This window comes from Tripterygium wilfordii, chromosome 11, assembly GCF_013401445.1.
Source record: "Tripterygium wilfordii isolate XIE 37 chromosome 11, ASM1340144v1, whole genome shotgun sequence".
Lineage (NCBI taxonomy): Eukaryota > Viridiplantae > Streptophyta > Magnoliopsida > Celastrales > Celastraceae > Tripterygium > Tripterygium wilfordii.
This window is the reverse complement of record NC_052242.1, coordinates 3,198,762-3,212,279: the sequence shown is the minus strand read 5'-3', so window position 1 is coordinate 3,212,279 and position 13,518 is coordinate 3,198,762. Positions and strand designations below refer to the sequence as shown.

The following is a 13,518-nucleotide window of genomic DNA, read 5'->3' as shown; positions in this document are numbered from 1 at the left end:
ACTCACAGCACCACACCACACCTCACAGCACCTCACAACATTCCTAAACAAGCCCATATGCTACTTGTTATTGTCCACAAATTGCGGTTGTCCGTTTGGATGATTAATTGTTGCGACACGTTAAAAAGCCCACTTTTGATTATGGACAAAATGCGAGAGCGCACAACATTTTCCATGATCTACATGTCGTACAACGCCCAAAATACTGTTTCAAGAAGTGGCCGCACCTTCTGTATGTGTCGAATGGTAACATATAAGTGGTACTGCCCATAAATACGAAGACATAGAAAGAGAGAGTGGTTTAAATATAACATAGCATCCGTGCCAATTATGTGTTCGATGAAATTCCCCACCGAAAGTGAAATGTAATATATATAAGCTGGCCAAATAAAATTTACCAAAGTGCACGCCATGTCGGGTTTCCGGGGTTTACTGATGGTTTTGATTGTCAAGTCAAGAACCAGGTATCAGGGACCGAGTCACATGGATCTGAAAGAGGTGGAGGTGATCATCTCTTATGTTCCTGGAGGATGTGACCTCCAAATTTGCACTCTCCGAGGATAAGTTCGGTGAAAGATTGTCGCTGCTTTTTGACGGTTGAAAATTCGAGGCTTGTGTGCGCTCTTGGTGTTGAATATTCAATATTGATGGGTTTCAATTATATAAGCCAAGGCAGCAACAAACCGATTAGACACCCACAAAGATAATACACTTGGCTTGGTGGCTGGTGCATGCATATAAACTGTGAATTTTTGTCTCAGGAGTAGTTGTAAGTCGTAATTGCATGCTGACGTTACAAGTTGAAATATGTTTGTTCCTTAAGTTGGTGGTTGGTGGGGCATTGCTCCATTCTCCAAACCAGTAACTTTTCAATAATAGTAGCCTGTGGTTTTGCAAAAAAAATTTACACGAAGAGGATTCGAACCTTGTTCAGCTGAGTTCAGATCCTAAGCAAGTGGTTATCACTATGCCACCAGCTCCTTATTGAGTTTACATTTTTTTGTTTTGCTTAAGATTGACATGGAAGTTATGATATTTCGTTATAAATGGTTATTGCTTGCATATAGAAATGAACCATTATGTAGAGGAAATTTTGCAAACAATGGATGAAATTTTATTTCTGGACAAATAGCACTAGTTATGGCTGGCAACCACGTTGAAATAAGTCTCTCAGCCAAATTTTGCACAATTCTGACAAGGTGGCGTTTCAATTCTACTAGATAGGTTTTTTTTTCCCTTTTTTTGTAATTACGTTGCCACTAGTCCTACATCAAACAAAATAGAAATTTAGTTTTAGAAAAGGTGCATGTAAATGTAGGATACACTGACAAGAAAATTTAGTGGTACTGGTCTTGCATTCTCAGTTTGATTTCCCTGAAAATGTAGGATACATACAAAGAAGAAGACCCGTACACGCCATTGCTCCACAAAACAGAACTTCACAACATGTGCTAGACAAGAATTGAAAAGTGCCATTCCTTCTGTGAACAAAATTGTGTCACAACTCACAATTGTTATTTTTAGGTTTTATTTATGGTACAAGTGCATCCAGTAGTGCTTTGATTTCATGCGTGGGCTAGGTGTGATGATTAAAGGAACTAGCCTAATAACAGTTGTAACCATTGTGAGAGACGTTAAGACTGCCACTTTGTTGGTTTTTTGTTGTTTTGTTGTAAGGGTGCACATGAGTCGAGTTTGGAGAGAGACCTCATCTGATTCGCATAAGTTCAGGTGAGGGTTCTTTAAATCCTCAACCGACTTCATTTGAGGTTGAGTTGGACATTGGTCTTCGCGTGCAAAAGTGGACCCAAATGCTTGCAAAATGTACAAACTTCATACCATTTCCATTTGACATATGGAGTAGTGTAATCAACCCCTTCGCATCAACGTATATTGCAAACGCAGCAGTGAAAATTCCAATGTCAAATAGACATCCACAGCAAGAGATCACCGTTGCAAAAAATAAGCCCAAACTTATTAAAATTAAATGACACCATTTGATATTTGAAAACTGATCAAAGGGTCACTATAGATTCTACAATTTCTAGAGCTTTTGCCAATCAATCAGGCAAAATTTTCCGTTGATATATAGTGTAATTAGTAGGGCAGACAAAAGCAGCGGTGAAAGAGCTAAGCTAGAGACAAAAAGTCATATTTAAAAGTGAATTTAAATTCTATATATAATAGTGATCAGAAGTAATCAAAGGGAATTGTTATAGCACATTATGTGCAGCAACCTTATTTAGTAATGAATTCGATCAAGAATCACAACAGAGCTGTTGTGTTGCTTAAATTGTCTGTCATTGAGAACACTCTAGCTAGTCACCTTCACCACCACCACTTTTTCCCAGATAAACAAAATAACCTGCAAAAAGGAGGAAAAGAATGTGATAGTGAATTTTTAATCTTGTACTGCAGAAACCTACAAGCATGCCAAAACGCATAATGTATGCGTGTAAGCACCCGTCAACATGTAGTCCTGTACAACTGAAATTATCCACAGCTATATCATTTGAAGACGATAACCTAAATCCCAAGTTCAGATACATAAGACAGGACAGCCAATTTATCTCAGTTCAGATACATAAGACAGTGCTCAGAAGGGACCTAACCTGACGGGCAACCTGAGACACTCCTGACTCCTGACTATCTCTAGTTTTTGACCCCTGCCCGCCGCCTCTTTGTGTTGGTCTTTTCAGGAGAAGTGATTTTATCAGGGGCTGCTTGCAGGTTCCTTCTTGCGTTTCCTTGTATATTGAAGAACCTCACCATTCCCAGCTTGACTATGAGATCCATTCATTTGTTTGAATGCTTTGGCATCTTGCAAATCAGAATTGACTAATTGCACACTCACCAAATCAGTAGCTGACACAGAACATGGAACTCCTGACTTCACTGCAGCATCACCTTTCTGTTTACTAAACAAAGACTCTCCTCCTTTTACCAAAGAACCATTTTTTCCGTCTAAGTCCTTTTTCATGGTATTCTGAACACTTCCTGATTTATCTAGAGCCTTGATGCTCACTGTAATATTTCTAGAGCCAGATGTAGGATCCACATCACTTTTAATCACTGTCAATCCAGGATTCAGAAGTGGCAGTGACTTCATCTTAGCTCCATTCTCATCTATTTTTGGCTGATCTTTGCCAGAGTTGACATCATCTTTGAGCAAAAATGCCTTGCAATGGGTAAGAGCAGAAGGCGGTTGAGAAGATTGCAAAAGATGATTAGGCTGTGAGCAGATTGAGGTATAAATGCTATCCTTATTCTGCACTTTCCTTTTCTTTTTTCTTTCATGGGATATCCTCAGTTCATCTGTGGAGCAGTTGCTTTGTTTCTGCAAATTTTCCTGTAGACTATTCGAAGTATTACTCACAGTCATGCTTTCAGTCTTGAAAGAGCTTACAGTACATGCCACTTCATTAGGCTTAACATTCCAATTGGTTGTTTTGCACTGCGAAAAAATAGACGAAGCTTGGCAGCATTTCAAGAGCTGATTCCGACGGGACTTGCATGAGGTAGCTTTTGCATTACCAAATCGAGCTTTTCTTCTTTTCAATTTGAGGGCTCTATGAAGTTTTCTCACCTTCTGAGAAAAGTGTTCCATTGTTTCCATATTCTCACTCACAACAAAAGATACAGTACACTTCCCTTCATAAATGTCACTTGCTTTCACAATAACCTCATTCTTTGTTCCAGAACAAGGCCCTCTTCCATCAAGTGAATTTCCGTCAAAAGCATGTATTCTCTGTGTAAATCCATTTCTGTTACTGCAATTACTGTCTAAAATACTCGGATTCAATGTTTCAACATCCATATCAGAAGTTTTCATCGTTTGAAATCCTGATTCTGAAGAAGAAGATAGCATGGGCTTAGTTCCAGGATTTCTCTGAGAAGTCGTGTCTTTATTTGTGAGTTGTCCATTCATAGGCAGCACTTGGTCATCCCGCAGTTTCTCCAGTTTATCCCGCATCCAATACAACTCTGCTCTTAGATCTGTTACGATACCCTCTGCCTCCTGGAGCTGTGCTTCAAGCTCATCAATCTTCCTTTGCTGGCACAAGGATGTTAGCTCTGCTTCATTTGTCTGTAAAGCGTGAAAGAGTGATCAGTGAGACAGCGATATTCTCATTGTTTACAACATTTTAACAAGTATCAGAGGGCTGGCAATGCAACTAAATTCTACAAGTATACCAGACCCCAGTCGTACCAGTTTGATTCAAAACAAAAGAACCAAAATTACAGAGCAAAAGTAAGTGCAGACAAATTTAGCTAAACAACCAGCTGCCTTTTCTAAATGCACTAAATTCAAGAGATAAAAATCGGTCTACTTATACCTTCCAAGAAATGTCATTCAATTAATATCGTCATCAGCAAATCTCTATCCAAACCTATCCCGAACACACCCTAAAACAAAAGATGCCATATAAGCCCAGATCTTAAAATGTTTTAGCAGAACAGGGTCACTTTTAAGGTTTTGATCAATTCATATGGCGCAATAAACTTATCCAGTGAAATCAAACAAGATCAAGCAGCAACCTTTGGTGCCTCTACAGTTAAGTGTCAGTTGACTTAGCTTCAAATTTATGAGTTCACAACTTGTTAGGGTATCTTCATATCTTGATCAAACGAGAATCTAGATGCCCCAAGTAAAATAAAATTGACACAATGATTCATGACAGATCCATGAAGTGCCCAAAGATCACTCTATTCATACCACAGTACCTGACGAATATAAAACTCTTCGCTGGCTGTTTAATGTACTGCATTACAGAATTCCAAACACTGATGATGAAGTCTAATTGAGGTGGAGAGGAGGAAGTTTCAAGGCTAAATATTACTATTTGGCTCCTTCAAGTAATTTTTGAAGCTATTGAAAGAAAGTAATTTTGCCATGGAGAAAGACTAATATCCCAACTAAAATCTATTTTTCTGCTTTCTTTGATGCAATCTTCACAGAAGGAAAATTAACATAATTGATGCAGCAAAAAATTGATGACAACAATAAAGAATAGCAGAATAAAGATGTGAACGAAGAGATTAGAAGAAGGGACGATAGAATCGACTCAATGGAGTGTCTAGGGTTTAAACCCAACAGAAAATTCTGTATTTTAATTCAATAAAAGTCTAAAAGTCGTCTATAGCCCGGAAGGTTACAAGAAACCCTAAACCACTCCTACTAGGAAACCAATACTAAAAAGAAATCAGACAAACTCCTAATTGACCCCTAAAAGATACTACTTGTTCGCCAAGCAATAGACTTCCTAAAATATCATAATAAAACACTAATAAATATCTAATCTCGTTTTTCCAACTAACCTAGAAATTACGATAATGCCATCGATTATAAAACTTAAATAAAACCCTATAATATTGTCCTAACAATAATACTAACTTAAATAAAAGTCCTACAATAATACTAACTTAAATAAAAGATAAATAAGACCTAAAACTAATTGAAAAGGACGTAAACTACTAAATAAACTATAATTCAAAATCCCATGATTTTTTATCTGCATCAATAATTAATAGACATTTTCACGTGCAGAGAAGGAGGAAACCACTAGGCAAACAACTTCATTGAATATGGGCTTCCACTCTTAGGGAGGACACTCGTCAAATTATGGGAATAACATGGGTAGAAGGATTAGTATACAATGAAATTAAAGCTTGGAGTGATGTAGTTCGCAAGGCTGTTAAAGCCATAAAATTGCTACAAGGTACTTTGGAATGAGAGAAATTCCTGAGCTCTTGAGAGGCCAGGAAGCAGAAACAAGTTGTCTAACATGAAGGATACTTGCTTACAAACCTTTGGAATAGCTTTATTGACAATGTTGATGATAATTCAACCATGGATGGAATGGATATGCTGGATTGTAGATACTGTAAATAAAAGTTTACCATCTTGGTATTCTTCCTACGAAATAAAAATATGAAAGAGCGATACTTCCATGAGTATTAAGGGCTACAGCTTTTTCCACAATATGCAATAGATCATTATAATGCACAATCAAGAATTTGATCTATAGCTAATCAAAAACAAAAACCATCAAGCAAAAGCAGAATATTTTGAACTCAAACTTAAGATACAATGCAGAACACCAACAATTATCTCTGAAGACTATCGGATAGGCTAATTGTCACACAAAAGTTCAAACATAGGGATGTACAACATGAAAGAGTAAAAAAACTTTACAACTTGAACGAAAATCATTATATTAGTATTTGAAGCTGTAATGAGTCAAAATAAATCCGATTAACATCCACAAAATCACAAACGAGAACTTTCAGAATACCTCTTAAGAACGAAATTTAAGTAGTTTTACAGGTAAATACCTTGGAATCGATCATCTGCTTCATGCGCACAAGCAATCGAAGCCCTTCATCTTTGGCGCTACGAAGTTCCTGCTCGAAACGAAGCGCTCTACGCTCGGATAGCATCACTCGAGCCGCTGCCTCTTTCGCCGTGTTTAGTATTATCTCCGCGTAAGCCTTCTTCAAGGCCTCCATTTTTCTACAATTCCCAAAAAAAAAACACAAAAAATTATCAAAATCACAACAAACTTAATTTCAAATAAACAAAAAGAAAATATTTTAAAAACATTACAGATGTAACGGTCGGAGGCGGCGCCGCCGCTGGTGGTGGTGGTGAAGAGATAGAGTGGTGGTTAGGTGAAATTTACCTCTGCTATGTTCGGCGGTTTTTGAGAGTGAAGAAGACCGCCCAGTTGCAGTGGTCAGTAGAGCCAAAACTGGGTTACCTTTTTCTGTTGGGAACCGATGATGCCTCTTTTATTGGACGAAATTGCCCCTGGATTTTAATTTTTTTGAAAAGAAAAATATATACACATCGCTTCCGTTACTTATCAGTTGGCCGTTGGGGCTTTGGGGCCCACGTTAGGTCTAAAATTTTCATGGCGGCACGAACGGTGTCGTCGTTAGGAAGTTTTCTATCTAGGGCGCTCATGTGAGAGCAGTGGGACCCATCGCGCGGTTGCCAAATGATTTTCAATTTTTAAAATTCAAAAAAAACTGACTCCACAGTCCTGACGAGCGGGACCAATTTAGCCTGTGCGGCTGTGCTGGACAGTTTTTTTTCCCCTGTTCTGTTCTCTACAAAACACAACCTTTTTGGAGGAGGATTGAATTGGTTCATGAATTCTTCGGTAAAAATGTCTATATTAAAGTTGATTTATGATTTAAGAGATTAGGGTTTAGATTTGAGGTTTTGAATTTTAAGGTTTAGGTTTTAAGGGTTTTACACTTTTAAGTTCTAAAGTTTAGGATTGTTTAATCAACTTCAATCTTTGAATATAAAAGATTTATGGATCTAAAAGTTGAAGTACTTATTTAAACCCCAATAAGGACGTCCTTAATAGAGAAGGATTCCATATAGATCATACACAGTCTAGGAGAACCTATACGTATACCTTACCATGATAAAGAGACTATTTTCCTACTCAAATTCCACCAAATTGAGAACTATGAGAGTATGAAACAGATCAGAGATAACCAGAGGGTTTGCAAGAGATGCTTAAGCATGGCAGTGAGGAGCCAAAAGTAGCACCATGCCTTCTAAACTGAAGCACAAAGTTTTTCAGAGACAATTCAGGTTAACAAAACGGTCTCCATCAACATGACTTCTCTATCAAGGAAATTACAGATTAAACTTCCACATCCACCTCTGCTGCAAATGAAGCAATGATAATATATGCAACATAGGCATCCCCAAAGAGACAATTCATGTCGCGGATACATCCATGGACATCTCAGTAACATATATTACATCATTATTAAATATTTGGAAGCATTGTCATTGTATTATGATAAATTCTGTGGCTTCAAGAGCTTCACAGTTGATCAGGCAGCTATTGAAAATTATATGATATAATTGATAAAAGACAGCATCAAGAATGATGGCCATAGAGTTGAGCTTGAGACAGCAACTTAAAAAAGAAATTAAATTTGGATATCTAACAACGATCTCGAGTTACCAATGGCAACCTCTCTATCTTCTTGTATTGCAGCCAGCCACGCGAGTCGTCTATTAAATAAAAAATGTTACCAAGAACTACAACAAAAAGTTGTGTTCTACAGGTTGCCCAACATGAACAATCTAGATTTGACATGTACCATTGAACTTCACCATCTTTTCCCAGATAAAGAAATAAGCTGCAAAAAAGTGAAAAAGAAAACATGTGAGTAAATTTATCATCTAGTTACTTAATACCTTATAAGAACACCGAAATTCAAAATGTATAGGTGTATGTATGAAAGCAGTCATCATAAACAATTGTAATTTCAGCAGGTATATCATTTTTCAGACTGGTTGTATTAATCCAGCAGTTAACATGAATGTTTTTTTTATAAGCTCAGGTAACATGAATGTTATGTAGATGATCAGATGACAAGCTACATCCCAGATGAGAGTGACAATCCTGCAACATTCAAGTTGGCCACTTCGTATGTTCTTTTTCTTTACCGTTTAATAAATTTGTCAGATTTTACATAGATGTTCAACTAGCCAGTAGAGATGATTTGCAGCCCATTATGTTTTAAGTCAAACACATGTGCGGTCATTGCTTGGATAATTGGATGTTTCACACTAAATGCATAAGAATTTCCAAGAAACATACGAATTCAACGTAAACATGATAGCATGGGAAACTTTCTCAGTTTAGATACAGACAATAAATAAACTGACAGTTTAGACACATTGGGAGAACTGGGGAACTAACCTGATGAGCGACCAGAGCCAGTCTCCTATTGTCCCTAGATGATTCAGTAAACAAGGTAGGTTTCTCCAGCTCAGGTGAACCATTTTTTTCGTCCCTAACACTCCTCTTTGAGTTCGTAGTCTCTTCAGGAGAACTGATTTTATCAGTGCTGCTCAAAGATTCCTTCTTGCGTTTTCTTGTATATCTAAGAAGCTCAATGTTTTCTGCATGACCATGAGATCCATCACTTGGTTTGGATGATCTGGCATCTTCCAAGTCAGAATTTGTTGATGGCACATTAACCACATCAGAATTTGACACAGAACATGGACCAGCTAAATTTACAGCAGCATCACCTTCCTCATTTATGAACAGGGTTTCACCTTCCTCTGTCACCAAAGAACTATCGTTTAAGTCTGAGTCTCTTTTAGAGGCATTTTGTGCAACTCCAGATGTATTTAAAGCCTTAATGCTCACAGTAACATTCCTAGAGCCAGATATAGGATCTATGTCGCTTTTAATCAGCGTCAACCCAGGATCTAATGAGGGAAATGGCTTAATCTTAACCTCATTCTCCTTAATCTTTGACTGATCTTCACCAGACATGACTTTACCTTTGAGCGAAAAGGCATAAGCCTTGCAGTGGGTGAGAACAGAAGACGGTTGACAAATTTCAGAGAGATGATCAGGATGTTTCATGATTGAGGTAGAAATGTTATCCATGCTCCGCACTTCCCTTTTTATTTTCCCCTCATGGAATATGTCACGTTCGTCTCTCAAGCAGTTGCTTGCACACTGCAAATTTGCCTCCAAACCATTAGAATTTCTGGTCGTAGCTGTGTTGTTAGTATTGGTAGAGGCTATAGAACATGCCTTCTCATGAGGCTTAAGATTTAAATTAGTTGTTTCACGGAGGGTATCAATAAAAGACGGTTGAGAAGGTTTCAAGAACTGCTTTGGACGAGACTTGCATGAGGCAGCTTTTGCTTTACCAAATCGAGCTTTTCTCTTTTTCGGTTTACGGGCTTTACCAAGTTTTCTCACCTCAGAAGAAAAGTGTTCCCTTGTTTGCATATTCTGGCTTGCGGGAGCAAGTTTAACACACTTTCCATCATCCTTGTCGCTAGTTTTCATGATCAACTCATTCTTCATTTCAGGAGGCTCTCTTTCATCCAGTGAATTTCCTTCAAATGCACGTATTCTCTGGGCACATCCATTTCTGTTACGGCAATTACTGTCCAAAACACTTGGATTTAATGTTTCATCTTTCATGTCAGAGGTTGTCGTACTATCAAACAATGAAACTGCAGAAGGTACAATAGGTATAGTTGTTGGACTTCTAGCAGAAGATTCATCTTTCCTAGAGAATTGTCCATTCATAGGCGGTGCTTGTTCGTTGTTCACTTTCTCCAATCTCTCCTGCACACTATACAACTCTGCTCTGAGATCTGTAATGACTTCCTCGGCCTCCTGGAGCTGTGCTTCAAGCTCATCAATTTTCATTTGCTGGCAAAAGGAAGTTATTGTTGCTTCAGTTATCGTCATGAAGAGAGAAACAGTATTCAATTTATTCTATTTAGTAACATTAAAAACAAAGCATCCAAGGGCGGACAACGCAAGTAAAATGTACATGTATAGCAGAATGCACCGTCATCCCTGATTGATTTGAAATGAAAAAACCAAAAAGTACCAAGCATAAAATATTAACAACTATTACTGCATCTCTGATGTAATAATCTGATATTTTTGCCAAGACTCAATTAAGAGTAAGCAACTATCCAGACACCAAGAATGCAAAATGCCATAGAGGCCAAAACGGGGGCGCTTTTAAGGTTCTACTATGACTTTGTTGAAATTTAACTTATTGTGTTGAATCAAACAAGATTAAGCAACAATATTTGGTGCCTCTGCAGTTATATGTAAGTTGAGTTACCTCCAAATTTTATGAGTTCAGAACTTCTTAAGGTGTCTAGATAAAATCTGCATAATTGAGGTAGGACAAGTTTCCTAGTTTCCATGAGAGTCAATTTAATTATTTCCTTTTCTTATTAGGAATGTATTCCTTATAGCATTATTAGAAGTTTTAGTGTTAGTAGGAGTTCTATAGTCTTTTAGAATGTTGTCCTAATCTAGTATAATTAGATTACTTCCTCTAATTCTAGTAGGATTAGTTTGATGTGCCTATATAAAGGCATGAACAGTCTTATTGAAACAACTTTCCTATTGAATAAACTTTAAGTTTACCGTTTAGAGAGATTTCCCTATGCATCCTGGTGGATTCCAGGTTTTCAAGAGCTAACGTAGTTTAGTTCTGGTTCTTCAAGCTTCCATCCCGTGTCAATTGGTATAAGAGAGGGTTTTGCCTCTCAAGATGGCCAACAACGAAGGTGGAAGAAATCCTAAATTCGTTGGACGAGGGGTTAAGTCTTGGCCTAGAATGAAAAGGATGCTTACAATTGAATTTTTTTCTTATCACTGGTAAAAAATTTATTTGAATTGGATCGACGAATAGATTCCTATGTTCAGAGTTCTTCTTTTGAATATCGTAACCCATTAGCAATATATTGCACGCAAAGGTTGATGAAGTTGGAAGATTATCTCAAGCAAATTCAAAAAATTGTCAAGTGGCAGAAGAAATTGAGACTGTTCAAATCGTACAAGCTAAGAAGCCTACATGGATTGATGAAAACAAGTCCAAACACTAACAATGACAACCAAATGAGGCGGGAAAGAGGTAGTTTCAAAGTTAAAGATTACTATTTGGCCCCTTCGAATAATTTTAAATCTCTTGGAAAAAAATCTTCCATGGAGAAACTTTTGAAAGACAGAGATCCCAGCTGAAACATCTTACACTGCATGGGAGACTTCTTCTTGAAAAATGTTACCTATACACAATCTTAAACGAAGGAAAATTACCACAGTCAGTAGATATTTTCATGTAAAGAGGAGGAAACTGCTACGCACGTAACTTCATTGCAAATGATCTTCTACTCTTTCAAAGAAATTTCTTTCAATTATGGGAATCCCGTGGGTGGTAGCTAGAATGGCAGATTGCGAATCAAAGCTTGGAGTCATGAGTTCATACTTCAGGAGGGGGGGAGAGGATATATTTAAACCATGCAATTCCTATCCTACTGGGTAAATTGGAATGAGAGCAGCAGTACAGCTCTTGACAGGAGAGAAGCAAGCTTGTCCAACTCAAGGAATACATGCTGACAGGAATGTTCTAATTGCTTTAGCTGATTAAATAAACTTGTATAGGAGCTTACCTTTAAGTTAATCTACCTGTGCAACAAATAAGACACAGAAATACTTCCATGATTACTTAGATCCTACAATTTTGCCGCAATACATATTAGATCATTCCCCTGAACAAACAAGAATTTATTTGGTGGGTAATCAAAAACCATCCAGCAAAAGTAGAATGATGTGCCCTCTTAAACCAGCAGTAGATTCAGTTAATGATTTGATCATCTATTACAGTCCTTAAACCAAAGTTTAGTAAAATTTTATTGACAAATAGAATGTGAATGAAGAACAGCAACCAAGGCGCTCAATATCATCTGAATGAAATCCCATTAAAATCCACGATATCGTAAACGAGAATTTCTAAGTACCTTGGAATCGATCATCTGCTTCATGCGCAAAAGCAATCGAAGGGCTTCGTTTTTGGCGCTACGCAGTTCCTGCTCGAAACCAAGTGCTTTACGCTCCGATAGCATCAGTCTAGCGGCCGCCTCTTTCGCAGTGTTGAGTATTATCTCCGCGTAAGCCTTCTTCAAGGACTCCATTTTCTGCAAAATTCCCAAACAAAAAACACAAAATCTTCAAAATCACAACACATGAAATTTCATAAAAAAGACGAAAAAAATAATTGGCTAACGCAGTAGTCGCGCAGTCAGTGGTGATTGGGAAGAGAAAGTTCGGTGGTTGGCGACATTTACCTCTGATTCTTGCATAAACTGTAAAGACTTTTTTGGGGGGTTTTGAGAGTAGAGACCGCCCAGTACCAGTAGACCGTGAAAATGGTTTTCCTATTTAGCTGTTGTTTCTGTTGGGAACCGAATTATGCCTCCATGTTTTTACCGTATTGCCCCTCGATTTTTGTTTTTTATAAAATATAATTAAGTGGATTTGGTAGGTTTTACAGTTGAGGCCCATTAACAAATCCATGACTGTGATTCTGCATCTCTCAATACTTCGGCCCAGCCCAAGAATCGAAACCGGCGGCCCAAAAAGAACAATCAAATAACCGGAGCGGAGAGTTTCTTAAAGTGTGTTTGGAAATAATTTCCTTTTTTAGAACTAAAAGGGATTTTGGACATCTAAAAATTTTACAAAACTTCATTTTATTGTTTTTATTTTTTGCTTTTTAAAAACAAAAAGTAGTTTTCTCATTTTGAAAACATGTTACTAGAAACATGTCCCAAACAAATTTTCACAATCATTTTTATTTTCAAAACAAAAACTTATTTTTAAAACTCCAATCGAACACACTCTTATCACAAGTCATTTGGGGAATAACAAACACACTAAGGATGTAAACGGTCGACCATGAATTTAACTAATCAATCGATCGGTTATCAATGACTGTTTCAATCGATTATCGATCGAATCTAAGTGAAAGTTTTTTGAAAATAACCGACCAATCTATCGGTTCGGCGGTCGGTTCAACTTTTTTTAACAATCCTAAAACACACCTATAAATTAGAAACTCTTAGACTATGTTGGGCAGTTGGCTTTGGAGGGATTCGTTTCAAACCCATGTTTAACCAAAAAATAGAGAGGTTGAGACGCCTCC

The 13,518-nt window shown here is 37.5% G+C and overlaps 2 protein-coding genes across 2 annotated transcripts; both read right to left on the bottom strand.

Annotated features, from left to right (window-relative positions):
• Positions 1-2,067: 2,067 nt before the first annotated feature.
• LOC120009103 lies at positions 2,068-6,728 on the bottom strand. Its single transcript, XM_038859556.1, has 4 exons — positions 6,608-6,728; positions 6,337-6,514; positions 2,613-4,087; positions 2,068-2,365 (listed from the first exon to the last, which is right to left on the bottom strand). The coding sequence occupies exons 2-3, from the start codon at positions 6,508-6,510 to the stop codon at positions 2,714-2,716; spliced, it is 1,548 nt and encodes a 515-aa protein (XP_038715484.1). The 5' UTR covers positions 6,511-6,514; positions 6,608-6,728; the 3' UTR covers positions 2,068-2,365; positions 2,613-2,713.
• Positions 6,729-7,767: 1,039 nt separating this feature from the next.
• Positions 7,768-12,745, bottom strand: LOC120008924. Its single transcript, XM_038859308.1, has 4 exons — positions 12,662-12,745; positions 12,335-12,511; positions 8,739-10,223; positions 7,768-8,172 (listed from the first exon to the last, which is right to left on the bottom strand). The coding sequence occupies exons 1-4, from the start codon at positions 12,674-12,676 to the stop codon at positions 8,143-8,145; spliced, it is 1,707 nt and encodes a 568-aa protein (XP_038715236.1). The 5' UTR covers positions 12,677-12,745; the 3' UTR covers positions 7,768-8,142.
• Between the last annotated feature and the right edge of the window lie 773 nt (positions 12,746-13,518).

Excerpts from the sequence above, each read along its gene's own strand:
- LOC120009103 (XM_038859556.1), bottom strand. The coding sequence starts at position 6,510 with ATGGAGGCCTTGAAGAAGGCTTACGCGGAGATAATACTAAACACGGCG. Across the intron at positions 4,088-6,336 it reads AGCAGATGATCGATTCCAAG|ACAAATGAAGCAGAGCTAAC; the intron begins GTATTTACCTGT and ends CACGCTTTACAG.
- LOC120008924 (XM_038859308.1), bottom strand. Across the intron at positions 10,224-12,334 it reads AGCAGATGATCGATTCCAAG|CAAATGAAAATTGATGAGCT; the intron begins GTACTTAGAAAT and ends TCCTTTTGCCAG. Across the intron at positions 8,173-8,738 it reads TGGCTCTGGTCGCTCATCAG|CTTATTTCTTTATCTGGGAA; the intron begins GTTAGTTCCCCA and ends ACTTTTTTGCAG.